The sequence below is a fragment of the Pseudophryne corroboree genome, chromosome 4 (genome assembly GCF_028390025.1).
Source record: "Pseudophryne corroboree isolate aPseCor3 chromosome 4, aPseCor3.hap2, whole genome shotgun sequence".
Taxonomy (NCBI): Eukaryota; Metazoa; Chordata; class Amphibia; order Anura; family Myobatrachidae; genus Pseudophryne; species Pseudophryne corroboree.
In genome coordinates this window covers 367,197,183-367,221,000 of record NC_086447.1, presented here as the reverse complement: position 1 = coordinate 367,221,000, position 23,818 = coordinate 367,197,183, and the positions used below count along the sequence as shown (strand labels likewise).

The 23,818-nt window shown below is 47.0% G+C and overlaps 1 protein-coding gene across 5 annotated transcripts in view; it reads left to right on the top strand.

The window, feature by feature from the left end:
• ARMC9 (armadillo repeat containing 9) overlaps positions 1-23,818 on the top strand; it is a 433,139-nt gene that overhangs the window by 181,630 nt on the left and 227,691 nt on the right. For all 5 annotated transcript variants that reach the window (XM_063916557.1, XM_063916560.1, XM_063916558.1 and 2 more), the window contains exon 4: positions 18,045-18,215. In XM_063916557.1, coding sequence (XP_063772627.1) covers positions 18,045-18,215 — 171 coding nt within the window. The remainder of the gene's footprint in view (positions 1-18,044; positions 18,216-23,818) is intronic.

The following is a 23,818-nucleotide window of genomic DNA, read 5'->3' as shown; positions in this document are numbered from 1 at the left end:
TGACTACATCCAACAACTTGGAAGCCTCCAAGTCATTTGTAGCCGCAGGCACCACGATAGGTTGGTTCAGATGAAAAGCTGATACCACTTTGGGGAGAAACTGGGGACGAGTCCTCAATTCTGCCCTATCCATATGGAAAATCAGATAAGGGCTTTTACATGACAAAGCCGCCAATTCTGAAACCCGCCTGGCCGAAGCCAAGGCCAACAACATGACCACTTTCCACGTGAGATATTTTAAATCCACGGTTTTCAGTGGCTCAAACCAATGTGACTTTAGGAAATCCAACACCACGTTGAGATCCCAAGGTGCCACTGGAGGCACAAAAGGGGGCTGAATATGCAGCACTCCCTTAACAAAAGTCTGAACTTCAGGTAGTGAAGCCAATTCTCTCTGGAAGAAAACCGATAGAGCCGAAATCTGGACCTTAATGGAACCCAATTTAAGGCCCATAGTCACCCCTGACTGTAGGAAGTGCAGGAACCGGCCCAGCTGAAATTCTTCCGTTGGGGCCTTTCTGGCCTCACACCACGCAACATATTTTCGCCATATGCGGTGATAATGGTTCGCGGTTACTTCTTTCCTAGCTTTTATCAGCGTAGGAATGACTTCCTCCGGAATGCCCTTTTCCATCAGGATCCGGTGTTCAACCGCCATGCCGTCAAACGCAGCCGCGGTAAGTCTTGGAACAGACAGGGCCCCTGCTCCAGCAGGTCCTGTCTGAGCGGTAGAGGCCATGGGTCCTCTGACATCATTTCTTGAAGTTCCGGATACCACGCTCTTCTTGGCCAATCCGGAACAATGAGTATAGTTCTTACTCCTCTTCTCCTTATTATCCTCAGTACCTTTGGTATGAGAGGAAGAGGAGGGAACACATAAACCGATCGGTACACCCACGGTGTTACCAGAGCGTCCACAGCTATCGCCTGCGGGTCTCTTGACCTGGCGCAATATTTTTCTAGCTTTTTGTTTAGGCGGGACGCCATCATGTCCACCTGTGGTTTTTCCCACTGGTTTACAATCATTTGAAAGACTTCTGGATGAAGTCCCCACTCTCCCGGGTGGAGGTCGTGCCTGCTGAGGAAGTCTGCTTCCCAGTTGTCCTCTCCCGGAATGAACACTGCTGACAGTGCTAACACGTGATTTTCCACCCATCGGAGAATCCTTGTGGCTTCTGCCATCGCCGTCCTGCTTCTCGTGCCGCCCTGTCGATTTACATGGGCGACTGCCGTGATGTTGTCTGACTGGATCAGTACCGGCTGGTTTTGAAGCAGGGGTTTTGCCTGACTTAGGGCATTGTAAATGGCCCTTAGTTCCAGAATATTTATGTGCAGGGAAGTCTCCTGACTTGACCATAGTCCTTAGAAGTTTCTTCCCTGTGTGACTGCTCCCCAGCCTCGAAGGCTGGCATCCGTGGTCACCAGGACCCAGTCCTGTATGCCGAATCTGCGGCCCTCTTGAAGATGAGCACTCTGCAGCCACCACAGCAGAGACACCCTTGTCCTTGGAGACAGGGTTATCAGACGATGCATCTGAAGATGCGATCCGGACCACTTGTCCAACAGGTCCCACTGAAAGGTTCTTGCATGAAACCTGCCGAATGGAATCGCTTCGTAGGAAGCTACCATTTTTCCCAGGATCCGCGTGCAGTGATGCACCGACACCTGTTTTGGTTTTTAGGAGGCCTCTGACCAGAGATGACAGCTCCTTGGCCTTCTCCTCCGGGAGAAACACTTTTCTCTGTTCTGTGTCCAGAACCATCCCTAGGAACAGCAGGCGTGTCGTAGGGACCAGCTGTGACTTTGGAATGTTTAGAATCCAGCCGTGCTGTTGTAGCACTTCCCGAGATAGTGCTACCCCTACCAACAACTGCTCTCTGGACCTCGCCTTTATCAGGAGATCGTCCAAGTACGGGATAATTAAAACTCCCTTCCTTCGAAGGAGTATCATCATTTCCGCCATTACCTTGGTAAAGACCCTCGGAGCCGTGGAGAGACCGAACGGCAACGTCTGGAATTGGTAATGACAATCTTGTACCACAAACCTGAGGTACTCCTGGTGAGGATGGTAAATGGGGACATGTAGGTAAGCATCCTTGATGTCCCGCGATACCATGTAATCTCCCTCGTCCAGGCTCGCAATAACCACCCTGAGCGATTCCATCTTGAACTTGAATTTTTTGATATATGTGTTCAAGGATTTCAAATTTAAAATGGGTCTCACCGAACCGTCCGGTTTCGGTACCACAAACATTGTGGAATAGTAACCCCTTCCTTGTTGAAGTAGGGGCACCTTTACTATCACTTGTTGTGAATACAGCTTTTGAATTGCCTGTAACACTGCCTCCCTGCCTGAGGGAGTGGTTGGCAAGGCAGATTTGAGGAAACGGCGGGGGGGAGACGTCTCGAATTCCAGTTTGTACCCCTGAGATACTATTTGAAGGATCCAGGGATCCACCCGTGAGCGAGCCCACTGCTTGCTGAAATGCTTGAGACGGGCCCCCACCGTACCTGGCTCTGCCTGTGGAGCCCCAGCGTCATGCTGTGGACTTAGAGGAAGCGGGGGAGGACTTTTGCTCCTGGGAACTGGCTGTATGCTGCAGCTTTTTCCCTCTACCTCTGCCTCTGGGCAGAAAGGACGCGCCTTTAACCCGCTTGCCCCTATTGGGCCGAAAGGACTGTACCTGATAATACGGTGCTTTCTTTGGTTGTGAGGGAACATGGGGCAAAAATGTAGACTTCCCAGCTGTTGCTGTGGAAACGAGGTCCGATAGACCATCCCCGAACAATTCCTCACCCTTATAAGGCAGAACTTCCATGTGTCGTTTGGAATCTGCATCACCTGTCCACTGCCGAGTCCATAACCCTCTCCTGGCAGAAATGGACATTGCACTAATTTTGGATGCCAGCCGGCAAATATCCCTCTGTGCATCCCTCATGTATAAAAGTGCGTCTTTTATATGCTCTACGTTCAGCAAAATAGTGTCCCTGTCTAGTGTATCTATATTTTCTGACAGGGAATCTGACCACGCAGCAGCAGCGCTGCACATCCAGGCTAAAGCTATAGCCGGTCTCAGTATCACACCTGTGTGTGTATATATAAATTTCAGGATAGCCTCCTGCTTTCTATCAGCAGATTCCTTCAGGGCGGCCGTATCCGGAGACGGTAGTGCCACCTTCTTCGACAAGCGTGTGAGCGCTTTATCCACCCTAGGGGATGTTTCCCAGCGTGACCTATCCTCTGGCGTGAAAGGGTACGCCATTAGTAACCTCTTAGAAATTACCATCTTTTTATCAGGGGAAGCCCACGCTTCTTCACACACTTCATTTAACTCTTCAGATGGAGGAAAAGCTACTGGTAGTTTTTTCTCTCCAAACATTATACCCTTTTTTGTGGTACCGGGGGTAACATCAGAAATGTGCAACACATTTTTCATTGCCTCAATCATGTAACGTGTGGCCCTACTGGAAGTTACATTAGTCTCTTCGTCGTCGACACTGGAGTCAGTATCCGTGTCGACATCTGTGTCAACCATCTGAGGTAGCGGGCGTTTTAGAGCCCCTGATGGTTTTTGAGACGCCTGGGCAGGCACAAACCTTTTATGTAAGGAGTCGACACTATCACGTAATTCCTTCCACAGCACCATCCACTCAGGTGTCGACCCCGCATGGGGTGACATCACATTTACAGGCATCTGCTCCGCCTCCACATAAGCCTCCTCATCAAACATGTCGACACAGCCGTACCGACACACCGCAAACACACAGGGAATGCTCTGACAGAGGACAGGACCCCACAAAGCCCTTTGGGGAGACAGAGAGAGAGTATGCCAGCACACACCAGAGCGCTATATAACACAGGGATCCCACTATCAATGAGTGTTTTCCCTATAGCTGCTTTTTTATATATATTACATATATATATATATATCTATACTGCGCCTAAATTTAGTGCCCCCCCTCTCTTTTTTACCCTTCTGTAGTTTTCTCAGACTGCAGGGGAGCGCCAGGGAGCTTCCTTCCAGCGGAACTGTGAGGGAAAAATGGCGCCAGTGTGCTGAGGGAGAAGCCCCGCCTCCTTTTCGGCTGACTTTCTCCCGCTTTTTCTGTGATACTGGCAGGGGTAATTTTACATCTATATAGCCTCTGGGACTATATATGATGTATATTTTGCCAGCCAAGGTGTTATCTATTGCCCTCAGGGCGCCCCCCCTTTCCCCAGCGCCCTGCACCCTTCAGTGACCGAAGTATGAGGTGTACATGAGGAGCAATGGCGCACAGCTGCAGTGCTGTGCGCTACCTTGGTGAAGACTGAAGTCTTCTGCCGCCGATTTTCCGGACCTTCTTCGTGCTTCTGGCTCTGTAAGGGGGACGGCGGCGCGGCTCCGGGAACGAACACCAAGGTCGGGTCCTGCGGTCGATCCCTCTGGAGCTAATGGTGTCCAGTAGCCTAAGAAGCCCAAACTACCACCTGTTAGGTAGGTTCGCTTCTTCTCCCCTTAGTCCCTCGCTGCAGTGAGTCTGTTGCCAGCAGATCTCACTGAAAATAAAAAACTTAAATATACTTTCTTTCTAGGTGCTCAGGAGAGCCCCTAGTGTGCATCCAGCTCGACCGGGCACAAGAATCTAACTGAGGTCTGGAGGAGGGTCTTAGTGGGAGGAGCCAGTGCACACCAGTAGTCTAAAAGCTTTCTTTGTAGTTGTGCCCAGTCTCCTGCGGAGCCGCTAATCCCCATGGTCCTTACGGAGTCCCAGCATCCACTTAGGACGTTAGAGAAAATGTGTTGCACATTTCTGATGTTACCCCCGGTACCACAAAAAAGGGTATTATGTTTGGAGAGAAAAAACTACCAGTAGTTTTTCCTCCATCTGAGGAGTTAAATGAAGTGTGTGAAGAAGCGTGGGCTTCCCCCGATAAGAAACTAGTAATTTCTAAAAGGTTACTAATGACGTACCCCTTCCCGCCAGAGGATAGGTCACGTTGGGAAACATCCCCTAGGGTGGATAAAGCGCTCACACGCTTGTCAAAGAAGGTGGCACTACCGTCTCCGGATACGGCCGCCCTAAAGGAATCTGCTGATAGAAAGCAGGAGGCTATCCTGAAGTCTGTATATACACACACACACAGGTATTATACTGAGACCAGCTATTGCTTCAGCATGGATGTGCAGTGCTGCAGCTGCGTGGTCAGATTCCCTGTCTGAAAATATTGATACCCTAGACAGGGACACTATATTGCTAACCGTAGAGCATATTAAAGGCGCAGTCTTATACATGAGAGATGCACAGAGGGATATTTGCCGGCTGGCATCTAAAATAAGTGCAATGTCCATTTCTGCCAGGAGAGGGTTATGGACTCGGCAGTGGACAGGTGATGCAGACTCAAAAAGGCACATGGAAGTTTTGCCTTATAAAGGTGAGGAGTTGTTCGGGGATGGTCTCTCGGACCTAGTTTCCACAGCAACTGCTGGGAAGTCTGCATTTTTACCCCATGTTCCCTCACAGCCAAAGAAAGCACCGTATTATCAGGTACAGTCCTTTCGGCCCCATAAGGGCAAGCGGGTTAAAGGTGCGTCCTTTCTGCCCAGAGGCAGAGGTAGAGGGAAAAAGCTGCAGCATACAGCCAGTTCCCAGGAGCAAAAGTCCTCCCCCGCTTCCTCTAAGTCCACAGCATGACGCTGGGGCTCCACAGGCGGAGCCAGGTACGGTGGGGGCCCGTCTCAAAAATGTCAGCGATCAGTGGGCTCGCTCACGGGTGGATCCCTGGATCTTTCAAGTAGTATCTCAGGGGTACAAGCTGGAATTCGAGACGTCTCCCCCCCGCCGTTTCCTCAAATCTGCCTTGCCAACAACTCCCTCAGGCAGGGAGGCAGTGATAGAGGCAATTCACAAGCTGTATTCCCAGCAGGTGATAGTAAAGGTGCCCCTACTTCAACAAGGAAGGGGTTACTATTCCACAATGTTTGTGGTACCGAAACCGGACGGTTTGGTGAGACCCATTTTAAATTTGAAATCCTTGAACACATATATAAAAAAATTCAAGTTCAAGATGGAATCGCTCAGGGTGGTTATTGCAAGCCTGGACGAGGGGGATTACATGGTATCACTGGACATCAAGGATGCTTACCTGCATGTCCCCATTTACCATCCTCACCAGGAGTACCTCAGATTTGTGGTACAGGATTGTCATTACCAATTCCAGACGTTGCCGTTCGGTCTATCCACGACTCCGAGGGTCTTTACCAAGGTAATGGACGAAATGATGATACTCCTTCTAAAGAAGGGAGTTTTAATTATCCCGTACTTGGACGATCTCCTGATAAAGGCGAGGTCCAGGGAGCAGTTGTTGGTCGGGGTAGCACTATCTCGGGAGGTGCTACAACAGCACGGCTGGATTCTAAATATTCCAAAGTCACAGCTGGTCCCTACGACACGTCTACTGTTCCTGGGGATGGTTCTGGACACAGAACAGAAAAAAGTGTTTCTCCCGGAGGAGAAGGCCAAGGAGCTGTCATCTCTGGTCAGAGGCCTCCTAAAACCAAAACAGGTGTCGGTGCATCACTGCACGCGGATCCTGGGAAAGATGGTAGCTTCCTACGAAGCAATTCCATTCGGCAGGTTTCATGCAAGAACCTTTCAGTGGGACCTGTTGGACAAGTGGTCCGGATCGCATCTTCAGATGCATCGACTGATAACCCTGTCTCCAAGGACCAGGGTGTCTCTGCTGTGGTGGCTGCAGAGTGCTCATCTTCAAGAGGGCCGCAGATTCGGCATACAGGACTGGGTCCTGGTGACCACGGATGCCAGCCTTCGAGGCTGGGAGGCACACACAGGGAAGAAACTTCCAAGGACTATGGTCAAGTCAGGAGACTTCCCTGCACATAAATATTCTGGAACTGAGGGCCATTTACAATGCCCTAAGTCAGACTAAACCCCTGCTTCAAAACCAGCCGGTACTGATCCAGTCAGACAACATCACGGCGGTCGCCCATGTAAACCGACAGGGTGGCACGAGAAGCAGGACGGCGATGGCAGAAGCCACAAGGATTCTCCGATGGGCGGAAAATCACGTGTTAGCACTGTCAGCAGTGTTCATTCCGGGAGTGGACAACTGGGAAGCAGACTTCCTCAGCAGGCACGACCTCCACCCGGGAGAGTGGGGACTTCATCCAGAAGTCTTCCAATTGATTGTAAACCGTTGGGAGAGGCCACAGGTGGACATTATGGCGTCCCGCCTAAACAAAAAGCTAGAAAGATATTGCGCCAGGTCAAGGGACCCGCAGGCGATAGCTGTGGACGCTCTAGTGACACCGTGGGTGTACCGGTCGGTTTATGTGTTCCCTCCTCTTCCTCTCATACCAAAGGTACTGAGGATAATAAGGAGAAGAGGAGTAAGAACTATACTCATTGTTCCGGATTGGCCAAGAAGAGCTTGGTACCAGGAACTTCAAGAAATGATTTCAGAGGACCCATGGCCTCTGCCGCTCAGACAGGACCTGTCTGTTCCAAGACTTACCGCGGCTGCGTTTGACGACATGGCGGTTGAACACCGGATCCTGAAGGAAAAGGGCATTCCGGAGGAAGTCATTCCTACGCTGATTAAAGCTAGGAAAGAAGTTACCGCAAACCATTATCACCGCATATGGCGAAAATATGTTGCGTGGTGTGAGGCCAGGAAGGCCCCAACGGAGGAATTTCAGCTGGGCCGTTTCCTGCACTTCCTACAGTCAGGGGTGACTATGGGCCTTAAATTGGGTTCCATTAAGGTCCAGATTTCGGCTCTATCGATTTTCTTCCAGAGAGAACTGGCTTCACTACCTGAAGTTCAAACTTTTGTTAAGGGAGTGCTGCATATTCAGCCCCCTTTTGTGCCTCCAGTGGCACCTTGGGATCTCAACGTGGTGTTGGATTTCCTAAAGTCACATTGGTTTGAGCCACTTAAATCCGTGGAATTGAAGTATCTCACGTGGAAAGTGGTCATGTTGTTGGCCTTGGCTTCGGCCAGGCGTGTATCAGAATTGGCGGCTTTGTCATGTAAAAGCCCTTATCTGATTTTCCATATGGATAGGGCAGAATTGAGGACTCGTCCCCAATTTCTCCCTAAGGTGGTATCAGCCTTTCATCTGAACCAACCTATCGTGGTGCCTGCGGCTACTAAAGACTTGGAGGCTTCCAAGTTGTTGGACGTAGTCAGGGCCCTGAAAATTTATGTTTCCAGGACAGCTGGAGTCAGAAAGACTGACTCGCTATTTATCCTGTATGCGCCAAACAAGTTGGGTGCACCTGCTTCAAAGCAGACTATTGCTCGCTGGATCTGTAGTACGATTCAGCTTGCACATTCTGCGGCTGGACTGCCGCATACTAAATCAGTAAAAGCCCATTCCACGAGGAAGGTGGGCTCTTCTTGGGCGGCTGCCCGAGGGGTCTCGGCGCTACAACTTTGCCGAGCAGCTACTTGGTCGGGGTCAAACACATTTGCTAAATTCTACAAGTTTGACACCCTGGCTGAGGAGGACCTAGAGTTTGCCCATTCGGTGCTGCAGAGTCATCCGCACTCTCCCGCCCGTTTGGGAGCTTTGGTATAATCCCCATGGTCCTTACGGAGTCCCAGCATCCACTAAGGACGTCAGAGAAAATAAGAATTTACTCACCGGTAATTCTATTTCTCGTAGTCCGTAGTGGATGCTGGGCGCCCATCCCAAGTGCGGATTGTCTGCAATACTTGTATATAGTTATTGTTTAACTAAAGGGTTATTGTTGAGCCATCTGTTGAGAGGCTCAGTTGTTATCATACTGTTAACTGGGTATTGTATCACGAGTTATACGGTGTGATTGGTGTGGCTGGTATGAGTCTTACCCGGGATTCAAAATCCTTCCTTATTGTGTCAGCTCTTCCGGGCACAGTACCCTAACTGAAGTCTGGAGGAGGGTCATAGTGGGAGGAGCCAGTGCACACCAGTAGTCTAAAAGCTTTCTTTTAGTTGTACCCAGTCTCCTGCGGAGCCGCTATTCCCCATGGTCCTTACGGAGCCCCAGCATCCACTACGGACTACGAGAAATAGAATTACCGGTGAGTAAATTCTTATTTTCTCTAACGTCCTAGTGGATGCTGGGGACTCCGTAAGGACCATGGGGAATAGACGGGCTCCGCAGGAGACAGTGCACTTTAAGAAAGAATTTGTATTCTGGTGTGTTCTGGCTCCTCCCTCTATGTCCCTACTCCAGACCTCAATTTGAATCTGTGCCCGGACGAGCTGGGTGCTACTTAGTGGGCTCTCCTGAGCTTGCTAGGAAGAAAGTATTTTGTTAGGTTTTTTATTTTCAGAGAGATCTGCTGGCAACAGGCTCTCTGCTACGTGGGACTGAGGGGAGAGAAGCAGCCCTACTCACTGAAGATAGGTCCTGCTTCTTAGGCTACTAGACACCATTAGCTCCAGAGGGATCGTACACAGGATTGTATCTTCAGCAGGTGGTGGTCAAGGTTCCCCTCCTTCAACAGGGAAGGGGTTACTATTCGACCATGTTTGTGGTACCGAAACCGGACGGTTCGGTCAGACCCATATTGAATTTAAAATCCATGAACATATACCTGAAAAGGTTCAAGTTCAAGATGGAATCGCTCAGAGCGGTCATCGCAAGCCTGGAAGGGGGGGATTTTATGGTGTCTCTGGACATAAAGGATGCTTACCTTCATGTCCCTATTTATCCACCTCATCAGGCGTACCTCAGATTTGTGGTACAGGATTGGCATTACCAATTCCAGACGTTGCCGTTTTGGGCTCTCCACGGTACCGAGAATATTTACCAAGGTAATGGCGGAGATGATGGTGCTCCTGCGGAAGCAAGGGGTCACAATTATCCCATACTTGGACGATCTCCTCATAAAGGCGAGGTCCAGAGAGCAGTTGCTGATCAGCGTAGCACGATCTCGGGAGGTGTTACAACAGCATGGCTGGATTCTAAATATACCAAAGTCGCAGCTGATTCCTACGACTCGTCTGCCCTTCCTGGGCATGATTCTGGACACAGACCAGAAGAGGGTTTATCTCCCGATGGAGAAGGCTCAGGAGCTCATGACACTGGTCAGAGACCTATTAAAACCAAAACAGGTGTCGGTGCATCACTGCACGCGAGTCCTGGGAAAGATGGTGGCATCATACGAAGCCATTCCATTCGGCAGGTTCCATGCGAGGATCCTTTCAATGGGATCTGTTGGACAAGTGGTCCGGATCGCATCTACAGATGCATCGGCTGATCACCCTATCCCCCAGGGCTAGGGTGTCGCTCCTGTGGTGGCTGCAGAGTGCTCACCTTCTCGAGGGCCGCAGATTCGGCATTCAGGACTGGGTCCTGGTGACCACGGATGCAAGCCTCCGAGGGTGGGAGGCAGTCACACAGGGAAAAAACTTCCAAGGTCTGTGGTCAAGTCAGGAGACTTGCCTTTACATCAATATCCTGGAACTAAGGGCCATATACAATGCCCTACGTCAAGCGGAGACCCTGCTTCGCGACCAACCGGTTCTGATTCAGTCAGACAACATCACCGCAGTGGCTCATGTAAACCGCCAAGGCGGCACAAGGAGCAGGGTGGCGATGGCGGAAGCCACCAGAATTCTTCGCTGGGCGGAGAATCACGTAAGAGCACTGTCAGCAGTGTTCATTCCGGGAGTGGACAACTGGGAAGCAGACTTCCTCAGCAGGCACGACCTCCACCCGGGAGAGTGGGGACTTCATCAAGAAGTCTTCACGTAGATTGCAAGTCGGTGGGAACTGCCACAGGTGGCCATGATGGCATCCTGCCTCAACAAAAAGCTACAGAGGTATTGCACCAGGTCAAGAGACCCTCAGGCGATAGCTGTAGACACACTAGTGACACCGTGGGTGTTCCAGTCGGTCTATGTATTCCCTCCTCTTCCTCTCATACCCAAGGTGCTGAGAATCATAAGAAAAAGAGGAGTGAGAACAATACTCATTGTTCCGGATTGGCCAAGAAGGACTTGGTATCCAGATCTGCAAGAAATGCTCACAGAGGACCCGTGGCCTCTGCCTCTAAGACAGGACTTGTTGCAACAGGGGCCCTGTCTGTTCTAAGACTTACCGCGGCTGCGTTTGACAGCATGGCGGTTGAACGCCGGATCCTAGCAGAAAAAGGCATTCCGGATGAGGTTATTCCTACGCTGATAAAGGCTAGGAAGGACGTGACGGCTAAACATTATCACCGTATATGGCGAAAATATGTTGCTTGGTGTGAGGCCAGGAATGCCCCTACGGAGGAATTCCAGCTGGGCCGTTTCCTTCACTTCCTACAGTCGGGAGTTACTTTGGGCATGAAATTGGGTTCCATTAAGGTCCAGATTTCAGCCCTATCCATTTTCTTTCAAAAAGAACTGGCTTCTCTTCCTGAAGTTCAGACGTTTGTAAAGGGAGTGCTGCATATTCAGCCCCCTTTTGTGCCTCCAGTGGCACCTTGGGATCTTAACGTGGTGTTGAGTTTCCTGAAGTCACACTGGTTTGAGCCACTCAAAACGGTGGAGTTAAAATATCTCACGTGGAAGGTGGTCATGCTATTAGCCTTGGCTTTGGCTAGGCGTATGTCAGAATTAGCGACTTTGTCACATAAAAGCCCCTATCTGGTTTTCCATATGGACAGGGCAGAATTGCGGACCCGTCCACAATTTCTGCCAAAAGTGGTGTCATCTTTTCATATGAACCAACCTATTGTGGTGCCTGTGGCTACTCGTGACTTGGAGGATTCCGAGTTACTAGATGTGGTCAGGGCTTTGAAGGTTTATGTAGCCAGAACGGCTAGAGTCAGGAAAACTGAGTCGCTCTTTATCCTGTATGCACCCAACAAGCTGGGTGCTCCTGCTTCAAAGCAAACTATTGCTCGGTGGATCTGTAACACGATTCAGCAGGCTCATTCTGCGGCTGGATTGCCGCTTCCAAAATCATTAAAAGCCCACTCCACAAGGAAGGTGGGTTCTTCTTGGGCGGCTGCCCGAGGGGTCTCGGCATTACAGCTTTGCCGATCGGCTACTTGGTCAGGTTCAAACACTTTTGCAAAGTTCTACAAGTTTGATACCCTGGCTGAGGAGGACCTTGTGTTTGCTCATTCGGTGCTGCAGAGTCATCCGCACTCTCCCGTCCGTTTGGGAGCTTTGGTATAATCCCCATGGTCCTTACGGAGTCCCCAGCATCCACTAGGACTTTAGAGAAAATAAGATTTTACTTACCGGTAAATCTATTTCTCGTAGTCCGTAGTGGATGCTGGGCGCCTGTCCCAAGTGCGGACTTCTTCTGCAATGCTTGTATATAGTTATTGCTTAAATAAGGGTTATGTTTGGTTGCATCAGGGTTGATCTGATGCTCCGTTGTTGTTCATACTGTTAACTGGGTAAATTTATCACGAGTGATACGGTATGATTGGTGTGACTGGTATGAGTCTTGCCCTGGATTCCAAAATCCTTTCCTTGTACTGTCAGCTCTTCCGGGCACAGTTTCTCTAACTGAGATCTGAAGGAGGGACATAGAGGGAGGAGCCAGAACACACCAGAATCCAAATTCTTTCTTAAAGTGCCCTGTCTCCTGCGGAGCCCGTCTATTCCCCATGGTCCTTACGGAGTCCCCAGCATCCACTACGGACTACGAGAAATAGATTTACCGGTAAGTAAAATCTTATTTTCTCTCCCTCTCTCATTATCATATGCAGGTCATACTTATAGTAATCTGTCATTGATGACCCAATGTATTTTTCCAGCTTCATTCTTTCACTCCGCCCACCATGTACTGCAGTTCCTATTACACCGTCACAGGCTTCTATTCTCCAATCCATTGCCATTTTTTCATAAAGGAAAAATAACAAAAAACACAGGCGCGTTCGTGGAAAGCGAGCAGGCTGGAAATTTTTTTTTACACGGTAACGACTTAAGTCCTTTGCCCACCTGCTCACTTCCAGATTCAAAGAACAATCAAATAAAAGGGATACCCAAAAGACGGCCCTGTGCTTGGAAGAACAGAACTGTCAACTCTCGCTTTGTGACCCCCATACCCAGAGCTCCTATACTTAACATAAAGAAAACTGAAGGCCTTCTGGTATGCCCAATCAGGTCAGTCCTTTGTAATGCCAGATCTATAAGAAACAAGACTGCAACAATTGCTGACCTTATTAAATCTGCAGATCTAGCCTGTATTACAGAGACCTGGCTAGATGAAAATGCAGCACCTATATTGGAGGCTGTGGTTCCAACAAACTACTGTCATCCACAACCCAAGACTGGACCGCAGGGGTGGCGGGGTGGCTATCTGCTTCAAAAAAGAACTTAAACTTATGGTCTACCCTATTGAAATGACTTGCTCATTTGAGTGTATTGCTGCCCGGAGTTCGCCAGGATTAGGTCTCAGAGTACTTCTCATTTTACCAGCCCCCTGGAGATGGAAAGATATTTCTACAAGAAATTGCAGACACTGTTGCTGGCCTGGTTCTGGAACATCAAAGATGGCTCATCCTCAGGGATTTCAATGCATGGGTGGATGATGAGCTCTCACGCCTTGGCCAAGACCTCCTGTGCACAATGAATGGTCTGGGCTTCACACAGGTCATTCCCTCTGCCACACATAAAAGTGGTCACACTCTCGACCTTGTCTTTCAGATTGGAGTAGAAGTCACTGACCTAAAAATAAACCCAGTCATCTGGTCAGACCACTACTCCCTCTGGTTCTCAGTTGCAACCCCTCAATTAAGATCTCTGCCCGTGGAGTTGACCAGGTATCGTCCAAGGAGGGGTATGACTCCCCAGGCTCTTGCAGCAAATCTGGATCTCTCTGCTATACTGGGTGCCTGTGAAGATCCCTGTTCCCTAGTCCGTTATTATAATAGGGATGTTATGGCTGCAATTGATATTATCGCCCCTGTGTGTTTAAGACCTCGTAAACCACAACGTCAAGCTCCATGGTTCGACAACAGTGTTAGTGAGCTCAAGAAAAGGGGGCGTAGACTGGAAAGACGATGGAGGAAGACTAACCTAGTGGATGACAAAATAAAACTAATAAAGCATAACGAAGAATATCAATCGACAATCACTCGTAAGAAAGCACAGTTCCTGTCAAATGAGATCACAGCAGCAAACAATAGGCCAGCTCAACTTTTCCGCACAGTGGAGATGCTTTGCAAGCCAGCATGCCTGCAGACTGATGAAACCCTCTCCCAGACAAGATGCAGCAAGTTTGCAGTTTTCTTTGCAGATAAAATATCCACCATCCGGGCTGGAATCTCCACAGTGCCAAATTACAAAGCCTGCCAATATAAGCCACCTGCCTTCATGGACCAGCTTTGACCCAGTGGATGTCAAGGACACTGCTGAAATTGCTTGGATTTTGCGTCCCACCACTTGTGATCTGGACCTGACCTCAACCATGCTTCTAATAAGTTGTATGGATATAATTGGTCCTGTCTTTACAAAATTGTTCAATGCTCTTTGCAGACAGGCATTTTTCCTGGACCGCTAAAGGAAATAATTGTTAGACCTCTTCTTAAAAAAACCTAATTTAGATCCCTACTGCATAACCAACTACAGACCGGTATCAAACCTTCCTTTTTGTAGGAAAGGTTATTGAAAAAGTGGTTGCAAATCAATTGGAAACCCGTCTGACAACCCATGATATTTATGATCCATTCCAATCAGGATTCAGGAGAAGACATGGCACTGAAACAGCCGTGGTGTGTGTGTGTTAACTGATCTTCTGATGGCAAGAGACAGAGGTAACTGTTCAATATTAATCCTTCTGGATCTCTCTGCAGCATTTGATACCGTGGATCATGGGCTCCTGATTGAGCGACTGATATATTTACATTTTTGTGCACTGGATGGCACAGTCCTAAGCTGGTTCAAATAATTTCTCACAGGCAGGTCACAGAGAGTATCGTCTGGAGTATACTCAACACCATCAGTGCCATTGCCATGTGGTGTCCCACAAGGTTCTATACTATCTCCCATGCTTTATGCAGTATACATGCTCCCTCTGTGTGAAATAATCAGGCGCCATAGCCTGATCTACCACTGCTATGCAGATGATACACAACTCTACTTGTCCTTTCCTTCGGGCACTGATAACCCAATAGCAACCCTGAATGTCTGTCTAGCTGAGCTCCAGGAGTGGATGAGGGCCAGTTGGCGGATAAAACAGAGGTCCTTATGATAGGACCCCAACATCAAAGGACAAGACTGCAGCATAGCCAACCAACTGGACTTACACTCTGGAATTCAGAATTACAAACCACTGATCGTGTGCGGAATCTTGGCGTTGTCCTGTATGGTGGCTTGACACTTAAACATCAGATATCAGCCACAATCACATCCTCATTCTTTCACCTGAGGAACATAGCCAGAATCAATCACTTAATTCCCTCAGATGATCTGCCGAAAGTCATACATGCATTTGTATCATCTCGATTAGACTACTGTAATGCCCTCTACCTTGGTCTCCCAGCAAAAGAATTGCACCACTTACAGATGGTGCAAAACACAGCTGCCAGGCTATTAACCAACCAGCCCCGTTCTAGCCACATAACACCCATCCTCTAATCCCTTCACTGGCTATCCTTTGTGTGGTGCGCTGGGGAGGTTTGGCTGGGGTGCCCTGCGCCCCAGAGGCAAACCCCTATAATGTTAAGGACCTGCCCGATTAGGTTACCTTGACAATTGGTTGGCAGGCTCATAATATACTGGCCAATTTTATGCCAGAAACCTGGTATGATGTATAATTATTACATTTATTATAATTCTAATGGTTTATGGTGCACCTGCTCTCTTGTTTCTACAAGATCTACACATACGCAGGTCTCACACCACTGCAGATGTACAGTACGTAAACCATCGGGTTTGCAAACATCTCTGAACTAGGTCCTGAATACTTAGATCTTCTAGTCATGCAAATTCTGGCTTGTCAGTGCTTTTATTAAATCTATTTTCTTGTTTCTTCGTACTAATCAGCTTTAGCCATCAGAATACATTGTAACACATCACTTCATGTTACAAACTTGGCCATATTGGACAAATATATATTGTTACACGTCCGTGTCTACAGACAAACTCATTTTCTTTTACTAGTTATCTCACTACCATGGATGGAATGGATGCAGTTATAATTAATGGGTTTCTGTTTTCTAGGTTTTTATCTCAAACTCTACACATCCCCCTCTCCTAGCACATATTTAATACATTTTCCATATTACATATATATATATATATATATATATATATATATATATATATATAATGTGCAGAGAAGCTCCCTAAAATGAGGATCCAGATACTGCAGCACTCTACCATAAGAGACTGATTACCCATTCCCTATTTTAAAAAAATACTGTCTTGTGGCATAGCTTTCCCAGTAAATGCAACGGAGTTCCCATAGCTTAGGCATTTCCATAGCTCGAGCATCTAATGCCCAGTAATCCACTCAGAATTTTGGTTAATGAATATGCTGCCAACTGGTCTCCTAGCCACAAATATGTCCTAATCCATCACAAATGCTTCAGTGAAAGAACCACATGAACTGATGTGAGAAATGGATATTAATAAGTCCCTAGATGAGGAGAGATCATACATCACATATGAAAAACATTGCATTTAATGTATTGTTTCCATGTTCCCACTAAACTGCATAAAATGTATTCCAGTACCAGATACTGATACAGGTTGAGTATCCCATATCCAAATATTCCGAAATACGGAATATTCCGAAATACGGACTTTTTTAAGCGAGAGTGAGATAGTGAAACCTTTGTTTTTTGATGGCTCAATGTACACAAACTTTGTTTAATACACAAAGTTATTAAAAATATTGTATTAAATGACATCCAGACTGTGTGTATAAGGTGTATATGAAACATAAATGAATTGTGTGAATGTAGACACACTTTGTCTAATGCACAAAGTTATAAAAAATATTGTCTAAAATGACCTTCAGGCTGTGTGTATAAGGTGCATATGTAACATAAATACATTCTGTGCTTAGACTTAGGTCCCATCACCATGATATCTCATTATGGTATGCAATTATTCCAAAATACGGAAAAATCCCATATCCAAAATACCTCTTGTCCCAAGCATTTTGGATAAGGGAGACTCAACCTGTATTGCATTGGTTATTCGTCAATGTCTGGTGGGAGTTTCCCAAATTCTCAGCTTTGGAGAGACATTAAGGACCTCATAATCCCAATAGTACACCATGTTTTATGGCCCTTTCTCGTCAATAATTTTTTATTCCCGGTTCTTGTCTCCTTGTCATCCCGCCACAAAAACAAACTAATACAACATATCATCTCTTCCAGCAGATTAGAGGAACACTGCAGCATCTGCCCATCAGTCCTTAGGAGATTTTGGCACATATACCGACATACTGTATGGACGATAGGATGTGTATGATCAATTAGACTTAGAAATTGTTTTGCAAAATATAAGAACCTTGGGCCTAGGTGTTGGTGGTATTGGGAGGTAAATTTCACATAGCTCGCCCCTGTCTGGAACACTAATTGGTAAATGACCATCACCATCAGTGCTGCCAGACCGCTCTAATTGTGCTCAAAACACAATCCAAATGACCGGACAATGTAAAAATGTGGTTAGCAATATCCTCAATGCTCCTCTCAATTTTGTTTTTTTCTAGTTGAAATTTTTTTTTTTTTGCAAAACTGTCGACCTTACAGTAAATAAACATATATTTTTTTATTTTACTAAAAAATAACTATAAAAAGGTAGATCTCAGGACTTGGTTTTCCTTTCATATACCTGACTTTTAATATGGGATAAGTGGCTTGCAGGTCACAGTGGCAGAGATGAGCGTTGCTGCCTCCCATAGATGGGGCCATGGGTTCTTATCCAATTGGCACTATCTGTGTGTGTGTGTGTGTGTGTGTGTGTGTAGACAGGAAGTTCCATTGGAGCTTATACGGATGGGATGAAACGTTCTCTGTAGTGAGCTGTGTAATGTTGCCGCTACATAAATATAGGTTGATGGCAATAATGCGTTCTCTTTTCTTGCAGAAAGATCTCCTCCATGCTTTTGAAGATGGGGACAGGAAAGCTTTTTTTGAACAGTGGGAGGAGCATGTCCCTCAGGAGATGCGCAGCAGTGACCCCCTGGCGCAGAAGTTGGAGTTTTACCTGCATATTCACTTTGCCATTTTCCCCTTAAAGCATACTGTTGGCCGGATTGTAAGTTTGCTGCCTCACTTAAACTTATTTTATTTTCCTGTGGGGACATGACTATATAAACAAGGAGCAACACAATATCTATTTAATGAAAAGTAATATGGATTATTATTTTTATGTTTACGTAGTAAATAACTCGTGGAAAGTGCATGATCATCCGTTTAGGACAGTCTGTGCTCACTAGGTGGCTGATTGTGCTGAGGTCCTTCTGACTCCAGCCTGGCAGGCACTTAATAGTGAAGCCCATGGTTTTTCTTTTTGATTATTTATGTTTAAAGGGCCCCATACACTAGGGAGATGTATCTCAGCAATGACTTCCATGCAATTTTCCTGCAATCTGGCCGGGAGCTTCCCGGGAGGCCTGGAATTGCGATTTCATACTTTAGTGTATTTTTACATGTGACTTATCTCAGGCAATCTAACGCACTGCTATCTATCTCATGCCATATATCTTATGGGCCTTTTTTAACCTGCAATTTCACATATGATGGATCTGATGGGGTGGGCTAAAATTAGCATATATAAACAGCAGCCAGAGGAGAACAACCCCTGCGTATGGATGATGATACATTCCAGTAGTTCCTGGCCCTGGTGACGCCCTATATTCAGAGGCAGGATACTAAGATGCAGAGGGCCATTCCGCCTGAGGAGAGACTGACGGCTACCTTGAGGTATCTGGCTACCGGCCGTTCACTGGAAGATCTAAATTTTGGGACCCTCACCTCTGCAAAATCACCGGTATTTTAAGGTAAAAGAACAACACAACACACTTGTTTACTTATGGATAAGTCTATGACTAAATTATAGTCTCTTTTAGTTCTTATACAAAGCGGAAGTGCTGGATGTAGGGAGACTCAATGCATACCGTACTCACAAGGAGTCGTGGTATGTCCCGCATGTAGAGGTGTCTTAAGTCGCTTGGTTCTTCTTTACCTTCTCCGAGGTGGAAAGTTCTTGTCCTCGTAGTTGGATGACCTTAAATGCAGAGATCTGACCCATCTGTGTCTGTCCTGTGCCGCTGTATGTACATCGGGTGACAGCAGCCCATGTGCCGGGGGGAGAGCATGAAAGGGCACGCTGACAGTAGGGAGAGAGCCGGGGCTGGCGGGCGACCTGCTGTCTGTCACCTGACGCCCTGTGTGTGCGGTAGCAGCGCCGGCACTGGAGGGAGCGCTGTGACACTGGCAGGAGAATGGGGAATTCCCACACCGGGCCCCGCTCCCGGTGTGGGAATTCCCCATTCTCCTGCCAGTGTCACAGCGCTCCCTCCAGTGCCGGCGCTGCTACCGCACACACAGGGCGTCAGGTGACAGACAGCAGGTCGCCCGCCAGCCCCGGCTCTCTCCCTACTGTCAGCGTGCCCTTTCATGCTCTCCCCCCGGCACATGGGCTGCTGTCACCCGATGTACATACAGCGGCACAGGACAGACACAGATGGGTCAGATCTCTGCATTTAAGGTCATCCAACTACGAGGACAAGAACTTTCCACCTCGGAGAAGGTAAAGAAGAACCAAGCGACTTAAGACACCTCTACATGCGGGACATACCACGACTCCTTGTGAGTACGGTATGCATTGAGTCTCCCTACATCCAGCACTTCCGCTTTGTATAAGAACTAAAAGAGACTATAATTTAGTCATAGACTTATCCATTGGGAACCTATCATTTATTGCGTTACTGTTTATTGTTGTTGGATGAGCGCAGAAGGGATCCCTTATTTTCTTGTGCATTGTGTTCCAGGGTGATTGAGTGATCATCTGTTGGTATCCCTACTGCAGCTCTCTGAGGCGCAGCAGTCCTCTACCTCCCCTTTTTTAGACACTTGTTTACTTGATTAGTAAAAAAACATCTGAAAAAGTGCATTACAAATGCCATTATGGCATATATTTTCACTGTAGCCAACATGGCTTAAGTGGTAAATTTTTTGCTAAAGTAGCATACAAGTCAAAAAGTGCATTTTATTGCCAATGTGACATTTTTGCACTGTAGCCAACATGGCTTTCAACAACCATAAATACACAAAAACAGTATAAAATAAACAAACTATCATAGTACAGGGATTGGGTCAAAGCCAGAAACGGCCAGAGCCCCCTATGCCACACCGTATCAGATCCCTGCACTAATCCCAGCAATTTTGGAGAAAGTACTGCACATCCCCATACGCCCCGGGTTGTGGGGTCTTCAGCATGGTGGGGTGTATATGTCTACTGTCATTGCGGTACCCCGGAAGAGAGAGATTACAGCATCCCTGTATGGTCTAGGTTGTTCAGGTTTGTAAAAACATCCCTGGATCATGCAGAACAGCTGGAATCTCCCCCTCCCTTTCTCCACAATGACTGCTGACACATAAACCCCCCAGGCAAATTGGACCCAGAGAATATACACCTGCTGTAAAGTGCTGAGTCAGTGGTCCCGGCCCCACGACTATTCACTTGAAGCATGTGTGTATCCTACTCCCCCCCCCCCCCCCCCCCCCCAAACTCTGCAGCCAAAGCACCATATATCACCAAACCTCACCATATTTATTAAGAATATAACATATTACTTTTCCCAAAAAAACTAAAATGCATCATCCTTACCCTCCAGCATAGCAGTAAAAAAAGATCTAGGGAAGATGGGTGGAGGAGTAGGCTCGGCATTGGCGGAAGGAAGAGGTGCTGAAACGGTGTGTGAAATAGGCTGGAGTTGGGTGGGAGGAATAGACTGAGATTGGGTGGGAGGGGTAGGCTGTGGTGGTGCCATATAATCTGAGCTGACTGTGAAATGGTGACCGATCACCGTGTCATCACTCAGACGGCCTCTCCTCATCATAAACACACCATCTCATGGGCCAGTCGCTAATAATGTTCAGCTTGGTCTAGAGGGGCATCATGGGTACACCTTGCTGTGAATGTTCCAAACTCTGTAAAACGGTTTGGAGGGTTTGTTAACGCTCTCTTGATTTGCTGGTAGCAAGCAGCTTCCTCCTCATCCTCCTGGGTGTTTTTGTGCTTTTGTCTTCTTTTGCGAGAAGATTGTGGACGGGGGGGTAGAAGGCACAGGTGGACTTGTTTGATGTGCTGGCGGGTTTGTGTGGTATCCTCTGGTTCCACCAAAGCAGAGAGGTGTGGGGTGCTGGACATTTCTGGCTCCAAAGTTGAAAACTGGGGGGTAAAAAGACAAACTGTTAACATATGGTAATTTTATAATTTAGTTTTTTCCCTAGTTCCCTGCAAGTGTTGAAGAGTGGCAAGCCAACTGGCAGAGTTTGAAAACAGGTGGAATTTTCCTAATTGTGTTGGAGCCATCAATGGGAAACATCCGCATTAACACACATGTCGACAGCGGATCGATGTACTAAAACTACAAGGGGTACTTTAGCATCGTTATGAAGGCAGTGGTAAATGCAAACTACGAGTTTCTCTTTGTTGATGTTGGTAAGAATGGCCGGCCCACAGATGGTGGCTCCAAAAACACTGCCTTTTATGAGACACTTGACTCAAACCAGATGAACTTGGCTTCTAGAGGAGAAACAACACACGGCCTCAATTTTCAAAACACTCAAACAAGCCAGCATAGGACAATGGTCAAGGCAGCAGCACCGGAAGAGGAGGATTCACCTATGCCTTCCCTGCAAGCACCTCCTCTCCTCTCCAAGGAGACTGCTCGTGCAAACCAGGTGAGAGAGAAGTACCTGGCCTATTTTAATGGCGCAGGCAGGAGACTGCAATAAAGTCACGTGTGTGGTGGATTGGGGGCAATTAAAGTGTCAATGACTAAATACTTACAGATGCGGACAGCGAAGCTTCACCCGTTTCACTTTCCTCTGGGATGGAGGAAAATCCACTCCTTGTTGGGTCTGCCTCATCGAGGAGGACATCTGGCTGTAATACCATAATGTAGGCGTATAGATTTGGTCAGTTCCTGCCCCGGACCGGTTCGAATCCTCGTGCTTTTTCTGTTCTTTTTTGTAGACTGAGCGGAGGTTGTGCCATCTTTTTTTAACCCACTCCAAATCAGCTGCCGCAAAGAATAGCTTGCCATGGAATTTACCACAAGCTCCTCATTGGCGGAAAGGCGTTTGGAGTAGTCCTTCGACGTGACTTTCCACAAGCATTCCTTGGACTGTACCAGCTCTATGAAGCCAGTGATGAAATCCAAATTTTTGTCAAGAGACATATCTGCAGAAAAAGGAGCCAGGCAAAAAAAAAATTGTTTTATTACTTTATGTATAAATTTTGTTGTTTTATGGTTAATGTTAAAATTTTAAAAAATAAAGTTTGGATGGAAATAAATGTGTCATTAATTACTTTGGCACAACATTAGGAATATGGTCCACAATAGGGGTACAATGTAGGTAATGATGATGGGCACCAACAGGTTCTATAAACACTTTAGGAGAAGCTGGGACACATAAACAGGATGCACATGTTATGGGGTTTTGGGGGAACTGGGCAGTGTACAGTGATTTAAACAGTGGTGGACAGTGTTTACAAGCAATACTTTGTAGCTAGTGTGATTGGTGCAGGTGCTGGTACTCACTTGCAATCTGATTGTGATTCCTTCTTCCAAACGGACTGCAAATAGCAGTGTGCTGTCCCGTTCCGCTGCTGGGGGTGTGTGTGGGAGTGTCCAAACTGCCAGTCTAGAGACTGCTGTGATGAATCACATGCGACCGGATCGCAAGTGTTCAAAAGCACTGCGATGTGCACCTATTTCCATGCAATTGTGATAAATATTACGTGCAGCCTGTGTGATCTGCGATTGCGATGGGTGACACACGGGAGCACGCAATTGCAAGAAAAGTACATGCAATTTGTTATTTTTCATGCTATCCATCTCAGGAACTCGTCGCAATTGCACGAAAACGTGCAATATCTCACTAGTGTATGGGGCCCTTTAGTTCATATATTTTGGGCCAGATGTAATAGCGGCCGAGTTTGCATGAGGTGCAGGATGCCGGCCAAACTCGGACCTTTTTTTTAAAGGGGCAATCAATTACAAGGCAAAACCATACCTTGTAAATTATTTCCCCTTTAAAAAAACGTCCAAGTTCTGCCGGCATACCGCACCTCCGGCAAACTCTGCGCTATTACATCTGGCCAATTGTATTGGTTATACAGGTTGAGTATCCCATATCCATATATTCCGAAATACGGAATATTCCGAAATACGGACTTTTTTGAGTGAGAGTGAGATAGTGAAACCTTTGTTTTTTGATGGCTCAATGTACACAAACTTTGTTTAATACACAAAGTTATTAAAAATATTGTATTAAATGACCTTCAGGCTGTGTGTATAAGGTGTATATGAAACATAAATGAATTGTGTGAATGTAGACACACTTTGTTTAATGCACAAAGTTATAAAAAATATTGGCTAAAATGACCTTCAGGCTGTGTGTATAAGGTGTATATGTAACATAAATGCATTCTGTGCTTAGACTTAGGTCCCATCACCATAATATCTCATTATGGTATGCAATTATTCCAAAATACTGAAAAATCCGATATCCAAAGTACCTCTGGTCCCAAGCATTTTGGATAAGGGAGACTCAACCTGTATAGTAGTTTCCAAAATGTTGCTTTTAACTTTTCTGCTGTATTTCTGGTAGGCAAATAAGCAT